The following is a 24,891-nucleotide window of genomic DNA, read 5'->3' as shown; positions in this document are numbered from 1 at the left end:
GCAGGAACTAGGCCTCTGTCAGGTAGGCCACCCACTGCGGATGACTAAAGGTCTGCCGACGGTTGGGCCAAGGGGGAGTGTACCGCCCTTGGGCCTGATAAGCGCTACGGGCATCCTATTGCAGCTAGACCCCTTGATCTCATTAGGAACTAAATATGGGAATTGACTCATTGATAACAAGTAACCTTAAGTGAATTTGGCTAATTACACTCTAGATAAATTATTCATACCCAAAAATCAATTGTTGAAATTCATTGTTTATATGTTTTCTTTAGATTGCGGAGTTGGGGACATTACAGTTTCCAACTTTTGTGGAGTTCTGCTCAAGCTTTTTAGAGTTTACCGAGAGGGAATTCCTCAGTTCTGTCTATGGTTTCCTTCTGGATTTTTCATGAGCTCCAAGGTGGCATAACATGCATTTGATTCTTTGGCGAAGTGAGAACTTACTATTTTTAGTAAGTTAGGGTTTGGCTATTTGGATGATGTTGTCTTACTGAGCTTTCCAAGCTCTTTCTCCAAGTGCGAAAATCATGTTTTTCGGAGGAGTATTCCATGACTTACTATTTTTAGTAAGTGGCAGTATTGAGCAATTCTATTTTTAGCAGTTTGGATAGAACCTTGATCCTGTAGCAGTTCAATGGTCTTCATTGCTCAACTTCATCCTAGATTTTGTTGATAATCAGTATTGGAGTCATAAGTGATTTAATTAAATATTATTTCCTTATCCTAAGGTTTAATATTTAATTATTTTATTACTGATTAATGTTATATTGGGCGACTTAGGAAAAGACATTTATATCTAATATCAATGTTATATTTTCCTAAGTTAGGCGTTGAAATTTGAAGAATGCATTAAGTTATTATTGAAGACTTAGGCAAGTTCGAACTTGTTTAGTTATTGGTGAAAATGGAACTTGGGCGCCCACATTGGGAAATGAAATGAAATGTCATTTGGACGCCATGTGATAGTGAAATGAAATGCAAATTGGAGAGGTGAATTTGGGAGCATTTACATTTCAATTTCAGAGGGAAAAAACTATAAATACATGTGCTTAGCCTCCCATTTGGACATCTTGAAAAATTGCATCGTTATGTTGCCGGTTTGGCAATTGAAATCTAAGTTTCGAAGTGAGCCTTCCTAGCTAAGTGCAGTTTCGTACTTGCAAGACAGTACCTAGCTGTTTTACCTGACCTTTCAGTGATATTTGCGAGTTTGTTGAAGTGTGGGATTGTTGGTTCTGTTGTAGTTCAAATTTTGGTGTGTTTCCAGGTTGCTGGGGAAGTCATGGCTGAAGCATATTTTCATTCATAAGTCTCTATGTGACCTCCTGCTGCTTTTGGGTATTGGCTCCTTGGGTTTCAATGTCCTAGGCGATTATTCTTGTAAGTTTGCATTGGTTTTCGTGATGTATTAAATTTTATCTTGCAAATCGTACTTATGCTTTGGTACACCCTATGCTAGAGGTGCTTTGGGTTGTGTGTCTTGGGTTTGGGGCATTGTTAGTTGTTGTTTATCTATTCTATCCTTATCGCCTTCTTGGTATCTTTCATTTGCATCTAGTTTAGGGGTTTTCCATTGAGTATTGGGGCATTGTTAGTTGCTGTTTATCTATTCTATCTTTATCGCCTTCTTGGTATCTTTCATTTGCATTTAGTTTGGGGGCTTTCCATTGAGTATAGAGAAATATATGAGTGATTTGGTGGGTTTTCAACTTGCTGTCATAAAATTACAGATTTCCAGAAGTTGATGTTTGGGAGTGCTTTTCATAGTGTGAGTAGGTTAGTTGATTTGGGAGTGATTTGGGGTGTTTTGGGGTCAGTTTGGAGAGAGAATTGAGCATTTCTTAGTTTCTTGAAGTTGCTGGTTTGCGTGTTATTGGTCCTAAGATTTCATAAATTCATGTTGAAGGATCTTTTGGGAGTTAGTAATTGTTTGAAGAAATTTATCAGCATTGGACAGCATTACTTCTCTATTCTATCTCTCTATTTTATATTGTAAGGTTAAGTAGTAGTACTACTAACCATTTTTGGATTGTAAGCATTCCCACTAGAAAGTGGAAGAGGCTAGCTTGCCGCCTATATTTTGATCTTTGTTACTCAATCCTCCTGCTGCATAAGCGATTGAGTGATATCTGTTTGTAATGGTACTCCTGCTACATAAGCGGTTGAGTGATGTTTGTTGTAATGATCCTCCCGCTGCATAAGCGGTTGAGTTGAGATTGTTTGGTGTGTTCAGTCCTGTTGTGACCTCTTTCACACATCGCCCCATTGCAAATGGGGACCCTCTCTTTTCCTGCTTTCTAGGGTTTTCGTTAGTGTCTCGTGGCCTTCCGCTTCAGTTTTGCCAAGCCTTGCTCAGTTTTGAACAATTCAGGTCCTAAGGATTGAAAGTTAGTTTTTGCAAACAATGTGATTCCAAAGTCAAGACCCCGCCAAAGTGCCTAGAAAGGCAAAAGGACGAAGATCGCAATTGATTTGGACGAATTTGAACAACTTTCTATTTTTAGAAATTTTGCTTTTTTGTTTTTTCCTATATTTTAGGAAGTTTCGTTTTTGGCATTTTTAGCCCGATCCCCAATATGGCTATTTTTTGAAATTTTTCCCTATTTTTTAAGGATGTCTGTTTTTTGCTTTTTCGGAATGGGGACCTAAGGTTTGCGCTGATACCACTGACCTGCTTCGATCGGGATCCAAAATTTCCAAATTTTGACCTAAAAAGTCAGTTCCCTACATTTTAGGGGTCATAATGCTTCAGATGATTTGCCTGAGTATGGATTTCGAATTTCAAGTTAATCTGGTTAAATTTGGTTAAAATGTGAAATTTTGAAATTTTCCAAAATTTTCTAAGTCTGGCTAATGGATAAGGTTGAGTGTCATGACAGGTGTTCAAAAAGTCCGCCCAAGCAAAGTCCACCATGTTGGAGGTGTTCAAAAAGTCCGCCATTGATAGAAAGGCAACTTAGTTTGCCATCAATTTGGTTTCTTTGATGGTTTGCTTCTATCCCTTTCCAGGTTCCAAGTCTACCCCTCTAGACTTCTAAGGGCTTCCTTACCATTTGTTTGCTTATCTCACCTTCCTCAAGCTCACAAAGTAAGCTTGTTCACTAAATCCTTGCAAGGGTTTAGGACACACACACATTCGCTCTCTTTTTGCTAAACCACCCATCTTGTTTGGTTTAGCAAACTTTTCCCTATGGTTACACAATGTCTCGTTTTTCAGGCTTGTAGCCTTCTGGATCTTTTCCCAGTTCTCAGCAATTTCCTTCCCCTGCAAGTTATCTCCTTCAAATTACTAATACCTAGCCGGACTATCACCAAGTTCTGATACCTAGCCGGACTATCACCAAGCTCGCCTAGGCTCAATATGCAGAAATGGCGATTGCCATTTCTTGGTCTCTCTCAAATGAAAACCTACTGTACATTTCTGGCTCTCCTTGACAATCTCCAAAGATCTTGTGGAGTTTCAAATCAGAGCCATTTGATTATTGCAAACAGGGAACAAAAACTGAAAAGGAAAGCTTTATTTACAGATCCCGAATTTATTCACGGGTTCAAACCAGCAACTCGCAGAACAGAGAAATGAAACAATTTCATTAATAGCTTACGTGAAACGAAAAGAAATGAAACTCTAATTGAAAACCAGAAAATGGACTTCTCTATTGCATTTCAGAAAAACAAAATGTGTTCTCCGAGGCAATCGACAAACAATGATCAATGATCCACGATTAACCATTCGCCTCTTACAGATGCCCACTGGGTCTTTTTATACATACATCCTCTATTTGGAACTCCTCCTATTGGACGAGATGAATCTCATTACCAACCGTTTCCATTTGCAACTGCACCAACAGTTTGAAATTTAACCGTCTACGACAGTCTGCATTCATGAGAAACACAATATCCCACATGCACCAAGAAGTCGGGTCGGTTCGTATTCATAAACACCGACAAGACCATCTTCAGTGTCCAAGGGTTTACCTTTTGGACTCTGGTCCGAGCGCACACCCGCAGTCGATCTCTACTCCTTCGGCCATCGGTAAGACCACAAATGCATTGCTCTGATCTCTCGATGAGACGACTCCTCCGATAGCCAATGACATCCCGATCGTCCGATCTTCTTTGATCTGCTCGATCTTTATCTCAGCTGAACTACTCTCTCTTTTGCCATGGTGTTACTTCCTGGTTTGTCCGTGCATCCAACTGGGCACCACCTGACCTACCACTGGACCGCCACCTCACCAGTCACTATGTCGCGGGGGATAACTAGCGATTATCTTCATCATGCGGTATAGTGACAATCGTTCGATCATCCCGGACTTGCTCACCCATTAACTCGCCTGAGCTGCTCTCTTGTCGGGTCCAACCACTTGGTCGCCAAGTCACAGGGAATAACTTTCATGCATCTCTCCATTACGGTATAGCGACCGTCATTGATCCACCTTCAACGTACACGGTCGTTAACTCGCCTCTTTTTGCACGTGCTTTGTCGCCAAGTCGTGAGGATTATCTGGCGATCATCTTCCCATCGCGGTATAGTGACAACCGTTGGATCATCCGCGATCACCATCCGAATACAGGTCAAGTTAATCATCAGGGTAACATGAAACCGCTCCTTCCGATACCCGATACAACCACTCCAAACTCTGGCGAACTCATCGAGGTAAGACTTGCCGATCGGGGGTAGATCTTGCCGATAAGAGAAATTTTAAAAACTGCAATTAAACAACCATACAAATGGACTAGAGCCAGTCCTTATGTATTTACATGACCACTGGAAGGTCTCACAAGCCAAAATTGGTTAAGGGCATTTCAACCCTTAGGTGCTCCTGCACCAACCATGTTGGAGAGATGATCAAGGTCCGCCCTGTTGAAGGGATGCTCAAAGTCCGCCATGATGAAGGGAATCAAAAGTCCGCCCTAGGGGAACACTCTAGACTCCGCCATGCCTTGGGAAGCCTCCAAAGTCCGCCTTGGTGATGTTTCAAAACTCCGCCCTATGCCTTGAGTGGGGTCACTTTAAAAGTCCACCCCCTTGGTGATAGACCAAAAGTCCGCCTTGGCTAGGAGAGGCATCAAAGTCCGCCTTGAAGAGGGAATGATGGAGGCCTTCTAAAGTTCGCTATATATGATGAAGGAGGTGCCTTCAAAACTCCGCCCTCCAAGCAAGTAGCCAACCTTCCAAAACTCTGCCCTATGTTGATGACCAACACTTAAACTCCGCCATGCAAAGGAAGGGCATCAAAGTCCGCCCAAGATGCTAGCAATGGAGAGGTTCGCCTAGTTGAGGTCACCCAAAGTCCGCCATGTTGGAGAGGTGCTTAAGGTCCGCTCAAGGAGACCTTCCAAAAGTCCGCCAAGTATGTTAAAGAGGCCAAGAAGAGGGAACTTAAAACTCCACCCTCCTTGGTATCCTTACTAAACTCCCCCTAAGGAGACCTTCAAAAGTCCGCCCTAGGAGATGCATCAAAAGTCCGCCCAAGGTGCTAAGTATGATGTTGAAGACCTTCAAAACTCCGCCCTATGCCTTAAAAGGGTAATGAAAGTCCGCCCAAGTTTGATAAAGAAGATGGTGGAGTCAAAAAAGTCCGCCCAAGTATGAAGTTGAACATTCAAAACTCCGCCCTACTCTTGGAAGTCAAATAAAGTCAACAAGAAAGTGAGTGATGTCATCAAATGTTCCCAAAAAATCGAACTCCTAATCAAATTAGAAAGTTGGAAAAAGAGATTTTCAAAGATCATCGAGTTGAAAAGTCAAAATGGAAACTCAAAATTAAAATTGGAAAGAAGATATTTACAAATCAAAAGGATTTTCATACTGAGTTCCAGATTAGAAACTTTTTGGAAGATACTATTTTATGAGCCTAGTTCGAATTAATAAACTAAAAACAATTTAGAAACTTGCATAAGTAAAGGATTTTCGAACTAAAGAAGATGACAACACTTTCCCAAAGATTTGAGTTAGATTTAGAAACATGAGTTGGATGATTTTGCGTGTTTCTAATTGGGAATTCAACTTCATTTACAAATACATCATATGTAACTTCATTTTTACACCAAGAAGTTCGAAATTCTTAAGGAGAGCATAGTGAAGTGTTTGCAGATTGGAGTTCATCTGGAGAAAATTTTGATAATGTTTGCAATTTGGCAAGCTTCTTGACAAAGGATTCACAGATTTTTTTTGAGTGAAGCCAGCTGGTATAAGGAAGAATTGTTAATTCTTTCTGAGTTTTCTGAGAAACTTCCAGCCTTATTGCGATTTATTCGAAGGTGAAGTTGAATTTACGATGCAGATTTGTATATTTTCTGAGTTTTTTTCAGTGTCATTGAAAATGATTTTAGTGGATTTATTCGAATGAAAATCATTTTATTGACTAACTAAAAGAAAGTTTTTGAAGTTATAACACTTGGTGTTGATTTATGATCACAATCATCCTTAGGATTGAAGAGTTGACAGATGAAAATCCAGTTTTTGTGGCTAAGTATGAGAATAAAATGAAATTTTCAAACAGTTAGCCACTCGCAACCCCTATTTTCTTCAATTCACGAATTAATTTCTAACTTAAGCTTCATTGTCTAGTTGCAGATTTTAGGCGCTATGAAATTTCAAGTGGATAAAGACGCTCCTCCTGAGTCAAGGATGACTTCGAAGTGGAAGAATGTTAGCGACACCAACCTCGGGCACATCAATCTAAGGGAATTTTTGAAGCGGATGTTTGGTTTGGACAACCTTGTGCCTCCCACAACCGCACGAAAGATGATGAAGAGTGGCATCGTGCATGCTGTTGGTTTTCTCACCACCATGCAATGCACCGAATTAGTAGTTGAATGTGCTAGGCATTACAACCCCACCAGTAAGGACATTGTTGCACTTGATGGAAGAGTGTTGGCGAACATCAGCGATGAGGCCATCAGAGAAGCCTTCAGGATCCCAAAGTATCACAATACTGTGTACGTGACCAAGGACGAAGCTGATAGCATGTATCAAGACCACTTGGAGGAGTATGACGCCATCGTTAATCATTCCTCGCTGGATAAGCCAAGGAAAGGCGCCTCCAAACTTCAAAGGAAGAGCTTGGTGAGAGCATACTTCAAGGAAGACATTGGAGACATGATCGTTCTGCTAAACAGGATAATGGGAAATCCTCAAGGTGCTCCAAAGGGTCAAGAGCGAAAATCACTTTTTGGGTTGGATCCTTGACTTCATTTTCACATTTCTTCATTCAAACAAGCGTTTTTACCTTCATTCAAGCTTGGGCGAAAATCTTTGTAGCTCTCATTTCCTTTCAAATTTTGACTAAGTGTTGGTTTCTAGGGCATGTTGGGGAATGAATTGGTATGTTTTTGCCTTGAGATGCAGTTGGATGATTTTGAAGAGCAAGATTTTAGCCTAAAAGAGAATTTCGCTCCTGACCCTTCCAAAGGGTCCAGAGCGAAATTCCTTGTAAACCTAGTTTTTTTACCTTGCCTAGGCTTCAATCCTTGTTCCTTGGATGAAAAATGATGAAATGTATCTTGTAAGGAAGAGTGGGATTGAAAAAATGAAGGATTTTAGCCAAGAAGGTGAATTTCGCTCCTGACCCTTCCAAAGGGTCCAAAGCGAAATTCCTAAAATCCCTTTTTTTCCTAGCAAAGCCAAGTCAAACTTGGGTTTTTGTAGCTTGGATGGGTGAGGATAAGTGTTTTCTTGCCTTTTAAGGTGGATTCAAGTTGAAATGATGGAGAAATAAGCCTAAAACAAGATTTTCACTCCTAACCCTTCCAAAGGGTCCAGAGCGAAAATCCTAAAACCCATCATTTTCTCCAAAATTTGTACCAAGCCATGCCTAGACCAAGGTGAGGGATGCCCTTGAGATTGTCCTTGAATTGATTGTTGTCTCAAAAAAATTATGATTTTGGGCTAGAAAGGGAAATTCGCTCCTGACCCTTCCAGAGGGTCCAAGGCGAAATTGTGCAAAACCTATCTTTTCCCTTAGTTTCATGCCAAATCTAGTGTGGATCATGATTAAAGAAGGTCTTAGGAATGACTCCAAATTGTCAATTATTATCAAACTTGAAGGAATTGAGCCAAAAAGTGATTTTCGCTCCTGACCCTTCCAAAGGGTCCAGAGCGAAAATCTTGAAACCACCTATTTTCCTTGCAAGTCTAGTCAAACGTTAGGTTTTCATGGCTTGGATGGGTGCAAGGAGAAATGGTCTTGCCTTTTGAAGTTAATTGGTGTTGAAAATGATGGAAATTAGCCCAAACCAAGAAATTCGCTCCTGACCCTTCCAAAGGGTCTAGAGCGAAAAACACTAAAACCATCCTTTTCTCCAAATTTTGTGCTAAGTCAGGCCTAGACTAGGGTGAGAGAAGCTATTTGGAATGCCTTGGAAATATGTTTATCCACCAAAGATGCAAATTTTGAGCTAAAATTGGAATTTCGCTCCTGAACCTTCCAAAGGGTCCAGAGCGAAATTCTAGATAGGTCCTATCCCTGGCTAGTTTCTTGAGCGAATTCTCCTTTTTGGGCCTTGTGAAGATCGAACCAATGTTGCCAAGTTGAGAAGTGGGTTCAATATGGGGGATTCCAAATGAAGTGAAGTGAAGAAAGTGAAATTTAGTGTGAATAGGCAAGCAAAAAGTGAATTTCGCTCCTGACCCTTCCAAAGGGTCCAGAGCGAAATTCAGCAAAGTCACTATTTCCTCTTTGTGTCAAGACAAGATTTTGATTCCTAAGGCATGAAAAAACTGGAGAGAGGTTGTTTAAGCCTTGCAAGATGAGTTGAAGTGAAGGAAAACAAGCAAAGAGAGAAATTCGCTCCTGACCCTTCCAAAGGGTCCAGGGCGAAATTCTCCAAATCAACCATTTTTCCCTTGAGTGAAGCTAAAATGTTGATACCTATGCAATGGTTGAGGCTGGGGTGAGATATTCTTGCCTTGTAGGGTGAATTGAAGTAAAGGAAGTGTAAAATAAAGCCTAAAGAAGGAATTTCGCTCCTGACCCTTCCAAAGGGTCCAGAGCGAAATTCTCATTATCACCTAATTGGCCCATGTGAGAAGCCAAAAGGATGGATCCCTAGACTTTGTTGGACTAAAAAAAGCATATGCTCACCTTCCGGAGGATTTTGGAGTGAAAAAAATGGGGTAATTGAAGCCTAATCAAGAAAATCGCTCCTGACCCTTCCAAATGGTCCAGTGCGAAATCCTTTGAAACTGCTATTTTTCACCTTGTTGGGGCCAGGCGAGGAGCTAATTGTGAGGTAACGTTGAAAGGAGGTCTAAATGAGCCAGGAATGCAAAATTCGCTCCTGACCCCTCCAGAGGGTCTAGGGCGAAATTCTTATAGGGCCTGTCCTTGGAAAGAGTCTTGAACTAACTTCATTTTAATATCTTTTGTTGATGATTTAAGGTGTGAAATATTATGTTGAAATGAATTTATTATGTGTCCTTAATCATCTTTTGATTTGTTTTGCAGATGAAAGAAGATCAAGCCAAGACAAGGACGACCTTCTCTAGTCCAGCATCATCAAGGACGACCTCCTCCAGTCCGGCATCAACAAGGACGACCTTCTCCAGCCCAGCATCATCAAGGATGGCCTTCTCCGGTCCAACATCATCAAGGACGATCTCTTCCAGTTCAGCATTCGAAGGAAAGGTACACCATCCATCCTGCACATCGAAGACAAAGGAAGTTAAAGCAAGGGTTCGTTGAAGAAGCAGACAGTTTTAGAAGAGTTAATTAAAGCTAGCTTCTCAGCAACATCAAATTGAATATCTACCAAGTTACAAGTGTCAAACAAGGTGGCATCCCAGTCATCACTCCTCCAGTCGGGTTGGTCCACTTCAGCATGTCCAGATTCAATGTACCTGACTCATGCGAGATGGCACAAACTTCGATGTACCTACCCCGGTTCTCCATTGGTCGAATATTCCAGAGAAGACGTGTCCAAATAATGCAATTATTGCATTGGCCAGAATTGAGTTTGTTGTAACAAACCCTAATTAGGGTTTCATTGTAAAATCTTGGCCATTGATCTCAAATTGATCTAAGCCATTGAATTGTATTGTGGGCACTATATAAGCCCTCGCTCCTCATTTGTAAAGGCTAATAGTTAGTCAATGGTTAGCTAATAGAGAATAGTTAGTCAAGAGTTAGAAGGTGAATAGTTAGAAATAGTGAATAAGTCAATTAATAGTATAGCAATTAGAGTAGAATAGAAAGAGAAGGCAAGGATTGTTGCCAAGATGTTGTTGTAAAAGACTTGTAAACTTCATTGAAGAAATGGTGAAATCTATGGGTCGATTCAACAATTTGCATGGTCTTTATACTTCTCAGATTTGATTTCATGTTATTAGATGAGTGGAAGAAATGTGTTTGATTGATGGTGAAATTTGTATATCCATACTACTAGCAGTTTGTTGATTGCAGACTTGCCTTGTGTAGTCAACTAGAATCATTCAACTTAAGCCTAACTTCAATTGTCGCTTCTTCACTGATATGCATCAACCTGATGGTGTCTATGCCTGTAGCGATGATCTGAACATCATAAAGCTTTCCTCCAAAGATCGCACTAACCTTGTGGAGATGGTCCTAGGATGTCAAAACAAGACTTAGTTAGAATTTCATCAAAGATCATTCATTGCTCCTACATTCTTAGTTTCAGAATTAGATCATTTCCTCGCCCTCATCCTTTTTTCCTTTTTTCAAAAAATCTAGGCTAGTGAAATCCTATGTTCCAGCAATATTCAAAGCAAATCAGACGTTTAGGTCGTCAAGTGTAAGTCCCCTTGTGATTCCAGCAAAATCACATCATACCACAGAGAGCTTATCCACGAGTAGAGAACCTACATACAAGAACCTTGGAGTTGCCTCGACTGATCCTTCGGTGAGATCTTCAACAGTCGGGAACTTTGTTCAAGAGAGGATAAGATACTTCGGTATTTTATTCTGTGTTTGCATGTGCATAAAAAACACATCAACAAACAGCCAACTGAGGAACCTAGAAGCAAATAGGACCTTCTTCATGAGCTCGTACCTATTTTATTCCATGACCAAAACCTACAGATACAGAGGTCTCACTTGCAGAGGGGAAGTGGGAAACAAAGAAAACCAGTTTCCAGTCTATGATTGTTATCCCCAACTCCACATGGAAGAAAAGTTCCATTTTCAAAGAGTGAATGATACCTTCCTCATGTACATCACGCGAATGTTGCAAGGTGGACTGCACGAGAGACTCTCTCAAAAGTCTATGGACTTCATCAGTAGATTTGGATATTGGTATATCCAATACCCAAAGTTCACTTACCTTAGAATCCAGGGGTTTACCGGGTCTCCCTACAAGCTTCCACCTTACCCTACCAACCGAGTTGTGTTACTCGAGGTTGTGAGGCAATTGGAGGGGTATATGGCGATTCAAAGAGATAAACAGAAGAAGGCAGGAACCTCCTCTCTCACGATTGGGAATGGGGTGGAAACATGTCCATCGTCACAAGCTGTTGCGACTACTGAGAAGGAGCTGGCTTGGTATCCCTTTTATCAATACAAGGCGAGGAAGAATTTTGATCTGTTCCGCAAAATAAAAAGGGTCGAAGGGATGACGTTTGAGCACAAAGCTGATTTAGAAGATTATTGGGCCAATGTAGCCAATAGTTTCGAAATCGGGAAGAGATTTTGGTCGAGGATTCCCTTGAGCCTGGTAAGAGCGACGGAGGTGTTTAGAGTTGCTGACCAAGTAGAGGACAGCCTTGAGCTTCAGTAGCCAGGCTTTGAAAAGATGAAGAATGAACCACTAGCCTTGATAGATTGGGCAGAGGGAGAGAAATTAGATCTCGCAGACCTCATGAGGTCGGTGGTTGAGTATTCTAGGTGGTGGACATCTGAAAGGACAAAGCAATCAAAGTCTAAAGGTGTGGCCTTGACCTATGAATTGATGGGAGTAGATGACTCTTTCTCCTCCAACCCTTGTATCTCTGCAAGTAATGCCCAGAATCCAAAGAGTGTTGGATCTTGGAAGAAGAAGGAGTTAGTTGGAAGCTCTGTAAAGGTCACAGGAAAGAAGATTATAGGGGAAAGACGGGAGTCCAGCAAAGGTCATTCCATCTTGAGTGTCGCATCTATCGTACTTGATCAAAATGCCGATGAGGAACAGGAGATGGACATATGTATGATTAATAATGAAGTAAGAGTGCCTTCTCCTTCGATTGAGGAAATAATGAAAGCAATCATCCAAAGTCTGGACAGAGAGCAAATTGAAACGCCTGCATCTCTAGTAATCTTCTTGGATGGTATAGCTACGAGCCCAGGAGGGACAGATGATGGGTTTGATCAAAATACCGTAGAGCAATCAACTATCCCTGATTGGCTAAGGGAGAGGATAAAGGCTAAGGTCCCCAAGGAAGCCTGTTCTGAAGAGATCACAACAGCATTTCTAGAGAAGGTGAATGAGCCAGTCATAGTCAAACCACCCAAGCCAACCAGAAAGTTCTCATTGATTCAGAGAGATAGTGTGGGATTCAGGACAGTTCAAATAGTTGTGCCGAAGGAAGGGAAAACTCGGGACAGTGTTGCCCCAAAGGACTACAAGATCACCACTATAGAGCTGGGTAAGCCCACCCAAGACCAAGAGGTCCAGTACTTTGATGACTCTTGTAACGCCTTGAAGGCAAGTTTAGCTCAGGAGAGAGAGAAGAGAAAGAAGGTTGAAGAAGAAAACCAGCAATGGAGAAAGTATGTTCTCCATCTTACCAGGCCAAACCTGTCAACCCATACAAAGGGATACAAAAGTTGAGCACCATCAACCCGTACATGAACATAGCCGTACAGACACGAGCACAGATGGAAGGTGGTCTGTATGTCGAAGGGATCAAGCCGTACAAAACCATGCATGAGGACAATCAAACCCTGGGAAGAGTGCATCCAGATTTGGCCGTACATAAGGACAAGCCTAGGTCGTACAAGTCAGCCAATGAACCGTACATGCACATAGGTGTACAGGTCGTACATGGCGAAGAGTAGACCGTACATGTTATGTTTCAAATCGTACATAATTTGTATCAAACCATACTTGATGCATATGAGGCTACACTTGAGGTGAAGGGAGTCATACGTGGTCAAAAGCATGTGTTAGGAGTGAGATCTCTATTTTTTGGCTTCATCAACAATGTTTTTGGCATCTTAAAAAATCAAGAAAATCATGTACGCCATGGAGTTCCATGTGGTTTTGAAGGTTGTAATTTGGTGTTGGCAGTGGGAGCCCTGCCCCTCGAACCCGCCCTGTACAACGACACGGAGCGCAACCTGGTCGCTACCCCGTGAGGGGCACTGCCCCTTGACCCCGTTGGGAGCGCTGCCCCCAGACCCCCGCAACCCCATTGGGGGCATTGCCCCCGAACCCCGATTTGATTTGGCAGGTACACTACAAGTTGGGGTTGTGTCATTGCCTACGCTCTTATCATTAGGCTTACCAAATATTACTTGATGTTTACTTGTCGTCTGGAAGACGAATTTTTCTTTCGGAGGGGATGATGTAGTCGGCATAAAATGCCTATGGTTATAATATTTGTTATCCGACAATGTATTAATTAATTGTATTAAGTGGGTTGTCACTCTCGGGTAGTTAGGTGTCCGTTGATTAACGGTTGTGTACCTCTCGGCAACCGTTGGGTCCTTTAAATATGTTGTGTACCGCCAAGGAAGGTAGTATGGTATAGTTGGATCTATTATTATTCCTTGGCCAACCATCTCTAGTCCTCTACTCTGTAATAATTGCATGTGCAAATAAAGATATATTTTACTGTTGTGTCTGGTATGCATTGTCATGTACATTATTATTTCCTATATTTAATTTATCAGTTGTAGCGGTAAACATTTCAAGAGAGGATAGAATACTTAGTATTTTATTTTGTGTTGAATAGTGCATAAAAACACCATCAACACATGTTATGGGCTTTGATCTTTGATCAGCCCCTTCCTTCTTCCTTTCTATGATTTGAAAAAATCCAAAACTCTTCTTTCAAATTCACAGGTTTGTTGTTGCAAGGTTTTCTCTACCTTTAACAAAATTGAATTTGTTATTTGAATGACTGAATTGCCCTCCACCATGCCTCCATTATATGTTTGCAAACCACCCTCTAAGGGAGTCAGCCTATGTGCTTTCTTTTTTTCTTTTTGTTTTTTTCCAAAAAAAGAAATAAAACTTTTAATTTTGCTATTTGCCCTTTTTTCTCTTTTTTTCAAAAAAAGCTTGCTATTTGTCTTGCTTTATGAGCTTGCAAATCATCCTCCAAGGGAGTCAGCCTATGTGCTTTCATTTTTTCTTCTTTTTTCAAAATTTTTCAAAAAAAACAAAAAAGCAATAAAAACTCTTAATTTTCCTTATCACAGCTGACTTACAAAAGAAATAAAAGCTTGCTTTATTCGTTTAATTTTTCTTTTGAGATATGGAGGGTGGAAAATCGCCTCCCATAGGGGCAAATTTGTCCTTGAACTTATTAATCACTTTCAGCTTCACACCCTTTGGTGGAAAATCGCAAGGTATAGGGACCTTTTAATTCTTAACTTGAATTGATTTGTCCCTATGAATTCACTTGATCTTAATTTCCCTCACCAAAAAGAAGGTGGAATTTCGACCCTCATAGGACTTCTGAATTTGAACTTAAATTGATTTGTCCCTATGAATTTTACTTTTAAGCTTGCATCATGAGGAGGGTGGAAAATCGACCCTCAGGGACAAATTGATCCCTATCAACTTTTACTTAGTCAATGTTCTGAAGAGTGGAAATTCGACCCTCATAGGGACTTTTGATCCTTAAACTTCTTTTCCTTGTCAAAATCACTCAAATTCACTTCATTTGCTCATGGTGGGAAATCAATGTTCAAAGGGACTTTTGAATTTCTGAGGTGAAATTCCCTATCCATCCGGATTTTCCACTCTTTCTAATCTTCCATTTTCAACCATTCTCCCTAGAGTGGAAAAACAACCTCCATAGGGACTTTTTGCAATCCTTAAGTTTATTTCATTCAATTCTTTCCCTAGAAGAGGAAAAACAACCTCATAGGGACTTTTCAATTTCTAAGGTGGAAATTCCTTATCCATCCGGATTTTCCACTCTTTTCAAGATAACTTGCATTTTAACTTCATCCTAGGAATGGAAAATCGACTCCTATAGGGACAAATCTATTTGTTATTACAAAATTCACACTAACTTGCAACAATTTTTATCATTTTCACTTAAATTCGAGGGAAGAGTAGAAATTCCTGTTGGCATTATTGTCCTTTGATGTCAACAACTGCTGCAGGGATGCTACAAGGATGCCTTGAGGATGCAAAGAAGAAGTGTTGTAGGTTGCAGAAGAGATCAGAATAATACCGATGATCATTTTGCTCTTCCAAGTTTAGTCAATGATCATATCGGGATAACTCAGCCAATCTGGAAGTTGCTCCTCAAAATTTTGCTTGAAGTTGTATTGGAATAGCTATGTCGATACCGAGTCGTGTGGAGGAATTTGCTATTGGCATAAGTCAGGCTGATGACAGGTCGTGTGGAGTTTTTGTTCTGTCGGATCGGGATAGCTATGCCGAATAACAAAGAGAGCTACACATCGGAATAGCTGATAAAGGCGGAGTAACAGGTTTGTGTCATACCGATAGAACTAACTTCTCTGATATCATCGTATCGGAATAGCTATGGCGACCAGAAGACTGAGGATACCTATCGGAGTAGCTATTGAAGGCGGAATGACTAATTTCAACTATGCCGATAGCCCAAACTATCTCGACATCTAGTTATCGGGATAGCTATCCCGACGGAGGTAAATGTAGAGAAGACCTCTTGGGAAATCATCGGAATATAATATGCCGATAAAGTTTGTTACCGTGGAGTTTGAACTTCGAAATACCTATGCCGATAAAGGTGAGTTGACAATGTGGCATCGGAATAACTTGTTCGATCAATCTAGCATGATTTTCCTATGTCAATAGGTATAATCATTCCGATGAGTGGTCATTTGCCCTGAAGTCTTTCAACTCGGGATAACCTATGCCGATAAGGTTAGTCAACATGGAGATTGTGCTTCGGGATAGCCTATGGCGATAAGAGAAATCAAAGATGAGTTTCTCGTCAGAATAACTCGTGCCAATGAAAGGAACCAAAGGCATCACATGGTCGTAGGGATAAGTTTTGAAGGCAGAGTAGAGGCAAGATGTCAACCCGATAGTTAAGACTATACCAATGGAACTTTGAGAAACCGACATCGGGATAACTATAGCGATGAACATGTATGCAGACCGCATAACACGAAGGATAGTCACAGCATGAAATTCTACTAGTCTAGGCAGCTCGATAATCCATAAGGATGTTGATTAGGATTGACAGAGTGACTTGGATGAAGAACATGAAGACATGTGGCTCCTTGGTGGATAGAACAAATCAGATTTCAAGAGTTAGTGCATCTGATGGAGGTAGTTGTTGATATTGTCTGGGTAGGTCGACAAAGGATGAAGAAGACATTAATGGCAACTGAGTTACAGATGGTTGATGGGCTCGAGGAAATCGACAGAGGCAAAATCAGATCTGTTGGACAGAGAGAAATAATAAATTATTTCTAAATGTAGATCTGGAGGGTAAAACATTCTCTGATGCAGAGCTGATAGAGCAGAGCAATAAATGTGATTGGACTGAAGTAGTTGTTTTTGCAGAGACTGAGATAGAAGTGAAGTACTGAAGTGAGGTGTATCGCTGAATGTGTGGTTGTTGATTAGATAGAGTTGTTGCCGTCAAGAAAATAACAGAAAAATAGAGAGTGGTGTAGAGTGTTGAAAGTGAAGGAGAGAGACAGTTGTGAGCAGTTGCAGAACTAAAGATAGAGTGTAGAAAGCCGAGACAGCTAGAGGCAGCACGAAGTTGAGCAGAGGCTGAAAGAGCGGCAGAAGGAGAGCAGAGTAGAACAAAGTGCAAAGAGCAGAGAGATGAAAGACAAAGGAGTAACAAGTAAGGTGCTACAAAACTTTATTTGTAGCAAGGTGTCTAATTTGTAATTGAATCTATATTCATTGTAATCTCTAAGTGGGTGCTCAGAGCAGGGGTAGGTGCTTCTTTGGGTTGTAGACCATAAAACTAGGGGTTGTTGCTCCTTGAGTTGGTGCTCAGAATTTCAAGAGTTGGTGCTCCTTGGGTTGGTGCCCTAAAACATATTGTAATCAGTGATTTCTTGTGAGGCTGGATTGGAGCAGTAGACTCTAGCAACTATTCTCACCAGGGTTTTTCCCACATTGGATTTTCCTTGTATATCTGGTGTTATGTAATGTGCTCTTGTGTATGTGTGTTTATGTTTGCATTACATCCTTAAAATCTGCACACTGAACTTAAAGTTTTGAAATACACTGATTCACCCCCCTCTCAGTGTCCATTTGTGTTCTTCAATTCCACCCTCATAGGGACAAATTGAAATCAAGGTGGAAATCACCCAGCAGCAGGACAAGTGAGAAAATCAAACTCTAGGAGGACAAATTCATCCTGAAAGCAAAAAAAAACTCTCCTAAGAGTGAGAAAATGATCTTGAAATGGACTTAGACAACTTAGCATTTCTCCCGAATGGATTTTCAACTTAGAGTGCAAAAATAAACCATGACCAAGATCCTCAATGACCACAAGACTTCTGACAAACTTTACAACTTCAACCTTTCCACACTTGACAAAATCTCAGACTTGAACAACTTAACTTGGATAAGGAACTGTAAACCTCAAACCTGGACTGACGAAAAATACTCAAACAAGCCCTGAACTGGAACCAAACTGCCAACCAAAGCAAAAGGAGGGGGTCCCCATCTGCAATGGGGCAATGTGTGAAAACGTCACAGCATGTATTAAGACTCCAAGCCAATAATTCAGTTACACTTACTTTCTAGCAACCAGGTGGTCATGTCTATTCAGCTCCGGCTGTTGCTGAGCCAAGTTTCTAAGATTCTGGAAAGTTTTCATCAGATTCATTGGCAGCACATTCCATGAAAGTTGAATCATCTTGTCAATAGAAAGTCCAGTTAAGGCATTCATTTGCAGCCTTCTTCAGTGTGCATAAGTATTTAAATTTTAAATACAAGAATTTGAGAACTCATGTGATGAAAATAATGGTTAGCATAGTGTCTCTGCTCATGCTTTTTCTGTTTTTGTTCTACCACCTTCAGCTGAGGATTGGTTACTGTTTTGGTCAGGAGCCCACTCCCTTTGGTTTTGATTCTTGCCTTTGTAACATATATTCATGATCAATAAAATACTTCTTTTATAAAAAAAATCTGATATTTTAGATCTCAGCACTGAACCCATCATCAGATAAAAGCTTAAAGCCAATAATTGATTGCAATTAAGAAAGACCCGACCTTTTTCTTATTTTATTTTTGAAAACCCTAAAAAAAATCTCAAGTGAAAATTGCTTAGAAACTTTTCCAGCCAGCCATATGAGATAAATCAAACTTATCTGTGCATGCAGTGCACTAACATCCTTGGTGTCTTATCCTTAAGGAAAGAAAAATGATTGCAAACTAACACTTTCTTTCTGAAAATCTGAATTACAATTTATTTGCATTTTTAGAGAAATATTTGGATTGTGTTAGTGTAATTAAGACAAAATGTAGCTCTATGTAGCTCTATTACTTCTATACCCAGCTTCCAGACAGCTGAGTTAGAGCTATATGCATAAGCATTGTTTACAATTGGTTGAACAATTCATCTACGTGGAATTGGCTACTCTAACATAGACCATTATAGAACATGCTGGAAAAGACAAATATGAAAGTCTAGGCATCTGTTTTCTACTCTTTCATTACCAATGATATTCAGTTTAATTGCTTGAACCTTCTAAGACCTCTCTTTCACCTCTGTTAGCCTTTCTTTCTTATTAGCAGATATGCAAAGGATTAGGAAAAACACCAAAAAATTATATTGCATGTTCGAAAAACAAAATATAATTAATGTAAAATAGATTCATCTGCTAACATAAAACAGCATTAGATAATATTTACAAAACCAGAGAAAAGAAGAGCAAGAACAGAGACCATTGCAGAAGCTGCTGCTTCGCTCAGCTTTTTCACCCCTAAGAAATCAATATGCTTGGGTGTGGATTCACTTAAGCCAGGAACTCGCCATCCAGAAGATGCCCCCACTGTACATACAACAGCATCCATACCTTGGCATGCTGGTTGCAATGTTTCTTCTTTGGTAATATCTCCATCGATAATGTTCACCTTTGCAGCCTCATCTCCTGTACCATATGTCAAATTTATCACTCAATGGTTTCTCTTTTCTATCAAGAGCAATAAAATAGTACATGCTGATCTAAGGAGAGGACAAGAAACTAACACAGACAAAGTGTAACCAAATAAAGAGAAGAACAAGTAGTAAAGAAAATTATTAAATATAATGCAAATTCAAACCTCAGAAAAAAGATGCAAAAAATGATGATAATACTCATAGACTGAACACCGCATCCATGAAGGCTGATTGTCCAGTTGAAAACAAAGCTTTTTGATTGCTAAGACAAGACAAGTAGTCGCAATTTCAAAGATGTATTTACAAAAACAAAAACAAAAAAGATTAATCCTCTCCATTCTACCAATTAGTCAAAGTTATGGGCAACATAATTAATGCATCATTGGCATCAGTCACTTTTTGAAAAAAGTGAAGAAAAAACCATAAGCAAACTTAGTAGAATTTGGACATATAACAATGTCTTGAAAACCAATTGCTTGGGCAAAAACGTAAAAGGTGTTGGAGGGATTTTATTCAGTCATTTATGATGATATTTTGTAAGACTGTGAAATGCTGTTTTGTTAGTGTACAACCAGTTAATGATAATTTGTAATTATGCCAATATGTAGTTCTCAGTATCTTCACAGTATGCAACTGCAGAAACAGTCTATAACTTCTCATAACCCCATACAAAGCTGATTATGGACTTTGAGGGGTTTGATGCATTCAATTTGGGATACATATGATGAGAACAAGCCATATGGTGGAGTACGTGAAATGTGTATTGGACTTAAAATCAATGACAAGTCCTACCTTTCTCTGCTTTCCCAATTGTTGTATCTTTCATGTTTATGTTATGTTGTGCGTGTGCTTGATGAATCATTTCATATTCTCTTCCTTATTGTTTATTGCACAGTAATTTCTTTTCAGGTTTTAATATATACTAAAATTGCTCAGTACTTTCATTATTTGCAATAAAGCATTAGCAATGTTTCTGGTGCAGGTATATCTTTCTTGAGCCTGGAAGTCGCAGTTTAAATAGATACCATTGCCAAGAGAAGTAAAGGTGTAGTTCGAAAAGAAGCTGAGAAACTAGTAAGACTTTTAGAACTTTCAGAGGGTGCCTATAAATTCCATTAAAAAAGCTTCTCAAACATAATGTTATGAATAGGAATAACATTCTTCTCTCCTACATTTGATATAACAATTGAATTTCTATGTAGTATAAATTTGAATATTCCTTCCAAGAAGAAAGTTTCTAAGTCCTGAAAAATGAACTTGCATTTGGTGCTTGGAACGAATCATCAAGGTTTGGTTTGAATATTTGGCTATGAACTGTTTACCATATCTAGGGCAACATTTATTATATGTTTTTTCAGACTTTCCTGTAAAGTTGGCTGGTTAGATGCCAGCTCAGATAAAGGGGATATCACACAACTGGAAGATAACATGAGGGTTAAGTTGTTACGACAGGAGCATAGGAACAAGTGTTGATTTTAAGCAATCAGATGTTAATTTAAGCAATTAGATTATAATCAGACTGTGAATGAACAGTAACAGAAATAAAACACAAGACAAAAGCCACCAATACCCTGGGAAAACCTCCCTCTGGGAGGTGAGTGACCCAGCCTCAAAATACAATATGTATTATCTCAAATGTAGGCAATTACAAGGCAATAAACCGGTGTTCCACGGGGACGCGTCCCCCCCCTTTTTGGGCACGTCCCCCCATCATAAACGTCTCGGGGACGGGGGGACGGGGACGCGACGTCCCCCGCCATCCCACCACCGCCACCCAAGCGCCTCCACGTCTCTCCAGGGATGGGGAGACGCCCAGACGTCTCCTGTCGCCCCCATGTATATGCAATATTTACAATTAAAATTTAAAAAAAAAGCGACCTTTTAAGTTTTTTGAGGGTTAAGGGGTAACTCTAATTGGACGTGGGCCAATAGAAAAATAACACCCGACGCCAGTAGAAAATAATAAAAGTATTTTTGGCCTCGCGGGGCACTGCCCCTTGACCCCGCCCTGTATCGCGACAGGGAACCCCAACTTGGGGGCGCTGCCCCGAAACCCCCGTTGAAAAATATAGGGGGAAACCGCGCCAATAGAAGTAGGGAAAATCTAACCTCCGAGTCTGATTAGGCTCCATATAACAACACAACTTAGAAATCTAAATCTTGGTATTTAGATTTAGTATTTCAAATTTCCCATAGTCTCATTTGAAATGTAATTCTCATACTGTAATACTGTCATACATCTTTTCAAAACTAGTTTTTCAAGTGCTATATGTATAAGTATAACTATATCAGCACCACCACCCCGCCGCCATCCCCAAACTTAGGCCCTTGGTCCCCCCGTCCCCTGCGCCCGTGGAACACTGCAATAAACTTATCTCAAATTGCTGTTCAATATATCAATGAAGATTGCAGCCCTTATCAACAGCAGATGGCTAGGAGGATTAGCAGCAGATGTCTAAGATCAGATTCGCACAATAGGAGTCCTTATCAAGTTCGCATGAAGATCTTTGACAACTTCGCCACACACAATCAACCTTGATGAGTTCGCACAATAGGCTTGTATAAATTCGCATGAGTGAAGGAGAGATCGCTGCTTGGAGAGCCGATAACATTTGCATGAGATAATGATATTGTAATGACTTCAATTGCTGTTAGATTTATATCACACCTTTGGCGTCAACCCTCAAGTCGGCTTGCATTTAATTAATTGATTTATTTACATTTAATTGCCTTCACGTTACAAGTTTGGGTCCAGCCCAAAGTTACAATTAATTGCCTTCACGTTACAAGTTTGGTTCCAGCCCAAAGTTACAATTAATTGCCTCCACGTTACATGTTTGGGTCTAACCCAAAATAATTCAATTTACATGAGAAATAATACATTTGTATTTAGAATGTAATAATCGAGTATTCGAGCTAGCTATTATTTTCAACACTCCCACTTAGCTAGGGAGGATATCTGCCACTTGTCATGATCCATTCATGAATTTCATCTTGCATTGCCCGCAAGGATGAATGTATAAGCTCCATAGAGTATACCTGCCATAAAACATATAAATATCATGAACTCGTTTCATGATGTCCATCTTGCGTTGCCTGCAGAGGATGGATCCAGCTTGCATTGCCCGCAGAGGGTGGAGGAGGTCTTACACCTCAGCCTTCTCCTAGAGAAGGATAAAATGTCACCTTGCATTGCCCGCAGAGGGTGACTCCACCTTGCATTGCCCGCAGAGGGTGGAGGATGCAAACTAAATTGCATCATTGAGATTGAGACTCCCTCTCAATCAATGTCGTGTTCTCCACAATTCCAAGCTTTTCTCTAAAGTACTCAAACTTCACTCGAGCTAGAGGCTTGGTGAGAACATTTGAAACCTGTTCATCAGTGCTGATATATTTCAGCTGGATGACACCTCTTTGTGCCATATCACAAACATAGTGATAATGAGTTTCCACATGTTTTGATCTGTCATGAAACACGGGATTATTAGACATTTTAATACAACTCTGATTATCACAATAAATAATAGTGGATTCCCAAGGTTGTCCAAACAACCTAGCAAGAAGGTTGCGAAGCCAAACTGCTTCTCTAGTTGCCACACTTGAAGCAATGTATTCAGCTTCTGCAGTACTTAATGCAACTGAGGATTGTTTCCTACTAGCCCAAGAGATCATAGCGGAACCCAAGTTGAAACAGATTCCTAAAGTGTTTTTCCTGTCAGTAACACTTCCAGCACAATCAGAATCAGAGTAGCCTTCCGTTGATGTGTATTTTGTACACGACCAAACACAGAATAAAATACCCAGAGGTATCTTATCCTCTCTTGAATAAAGTCTCTGAATGCTGAAGATGTCGCAAAAGGATCAATCGGGATGACTTCAAGGTTCTGCTTTGTAGGATCTCTACTTGTGGATAAGCACCAGTGGTCGTTGTGTTTGCTGTTTCTTCAAGGGGCCTTACGTACTTTCAGAGAAAACTTGTCCGTGTTACTCTCTTCCCAAATAAAGGAACAGGATTTTCCTAACACTAACAGATTTCCATCAAAAGATAAGGGTTTCAAGGAAGAGATACTTAAACTAATCCTAAGAATGACTCAATGAAGGCTAGACTTGATAAGATTCTACCAATTTCAGTATCGCCAAGAGATTACAACTCTACTGGAATTGATGCGATCTTCTAAGGGGATTCAATAACTTTCAAATCATCAAGGATATAGATACTATCAAGGAGATACATATCAATATTTCTAATGATGATTGAATTCTTAATCAATCTCAGTGTTTCCAGTTGACCACACAAGGCGTTCTTACAATCAATAAGAAGCTAGTGGTTTGGAATGTGAATCTTATCAAAGATCAAGCACAACAATTCGTCCTTCAAACTTAAAATTTAAATGCTATTTCAATTGAAAGTGATTCAAGAAGATAAACAATCATGAAGATAGCCACAAGTATTGCAATAAAATACCATAACTTAAATATTTTATTGATCTCATAACCAAATGGACAACAATTGTTCAAATTTCTCTCTTCACTACTCAATTTTGCTACAACAATAACTTATTTCTCTCTAACTTGCTAACTTTCTTCACTCTAAACTCTCTCTCTTTAAAATGAAATGAGTGAGGGCTTATATAGCATCCTCAAATACAATGAACGGCTTGGATCAATTCAAGATCAATGGCCAAGATTTTACAATGAAACCCTAATTAGGGTTTGTTACAACAAACTTAATACTGACAAATGAAATAATTGCATTATTTGGACACATGTCTTCTTTGGAATATTCGACCAATGGATAGCCGGGGTAGTGTTGATGTGTATTTTGTACACGACCAAACACAGAATAAAATACCTAAAGGTACCTTATCCTCTCTTGATTAAAGTCTCTGAATGCTGAAGATGTTGCGAAAAGGATCAATCGGGATGACTTCAAGGTTCTTTGTTGTAGGATCTCTACGTGTGGATAAGCACCAATGGTCATTGTATATGTTGTTTCTTCAAGGGGCCTTACGTACTTTCAGAGAAAGCTTGTCCACGTTACTTTCTTTCCAAATGCAGGAACAGGATTTTCCTAACACTAACAGATTTTTCAAAAAATGTCAAAAGATAAGGGTTTTAAAGAAGGAATACTTGAACTGATCCTAAGAATGACTCAATGAAGACTAGACTTGATAAGATTCTACAATTTCAGTTTCGCCAAGAAATTACAACTCTACTGGAATTGATGCGATCTTCTAAGGGGATTCAATAGTTTTTCAAATCATTAGGGATATAGATACTATCATAGAGATACATATCAATACTTCCAGGAATGATTGAATTCTTAATCAATCTCAAGGTTTCCAGTTGACCACACAAGGCATCCTTACAATCAGTAAGAAGCCAGTGGTTTGGAATATGAATCTTATCAAAGATCAAGCACAACACTTCATCTTTCAAACTTAAAACTTAAATGCTACTTCAACTGAGAGTGATTCAAGAAAATAAACAATCATGAAGATAGCCACAAGTATTGCAATAAAACACCATAACTTCAATATTTTATTGATCTCATAGCCAAATGGACAACAATTGTTCAAAATTCTTTCTTCACTAGTCAATCTTGCTACAACAATAACTTTCCAACTTTCTTCTCTTTAAGCTCTCTC

At 39.8% G+C, this 24,891-nt stretch overlaps 1 protein-coding gene across 2 annotated transcripts in view; it reads right to left on the bottom strand.

Moving 5' to 3' along the window:
- Positions 1-24,891, bottom strand: part of LOC131030220 (protein TIC 62, chloroplastic) — a 173,750-nt gene that overhangs the window by 120,689 nt on the left and 28,170 nt on the right. For both annotated transcript variants that reach the window (XM_057960946.2, XM_057960947.2), the window contains exon 3: positions 19,030-19,235. In XM_057960946.2, the coding sequence (XP_057816929.2) occupies positions 19,030-19,235 (206 nt within the window). The remainder of the gene's footprint in view (positions 1-19,029; positions 19,236-24,891) is intronic.

This window comes from Cryptomeria japonica, chromosome 9, assembly GCF_030272615.1.
Source record: "Cryptomeria japonica chromosome 9, Sugi_1.0, whole genome shotgun sequence".
Classification (NCBI taxonomy): Eukaryota; Viridiplantae; Streptophyta; class Pinopsida; order Cupressales; family Cupressaceae; genus Cryptomeria; species Cryptomeria japonica.
The sequence above is the reverse complement of the archived record's forward strand: the minus strand, read 5'-3'. Positions and strand labels throughout refer to the sequence as shown.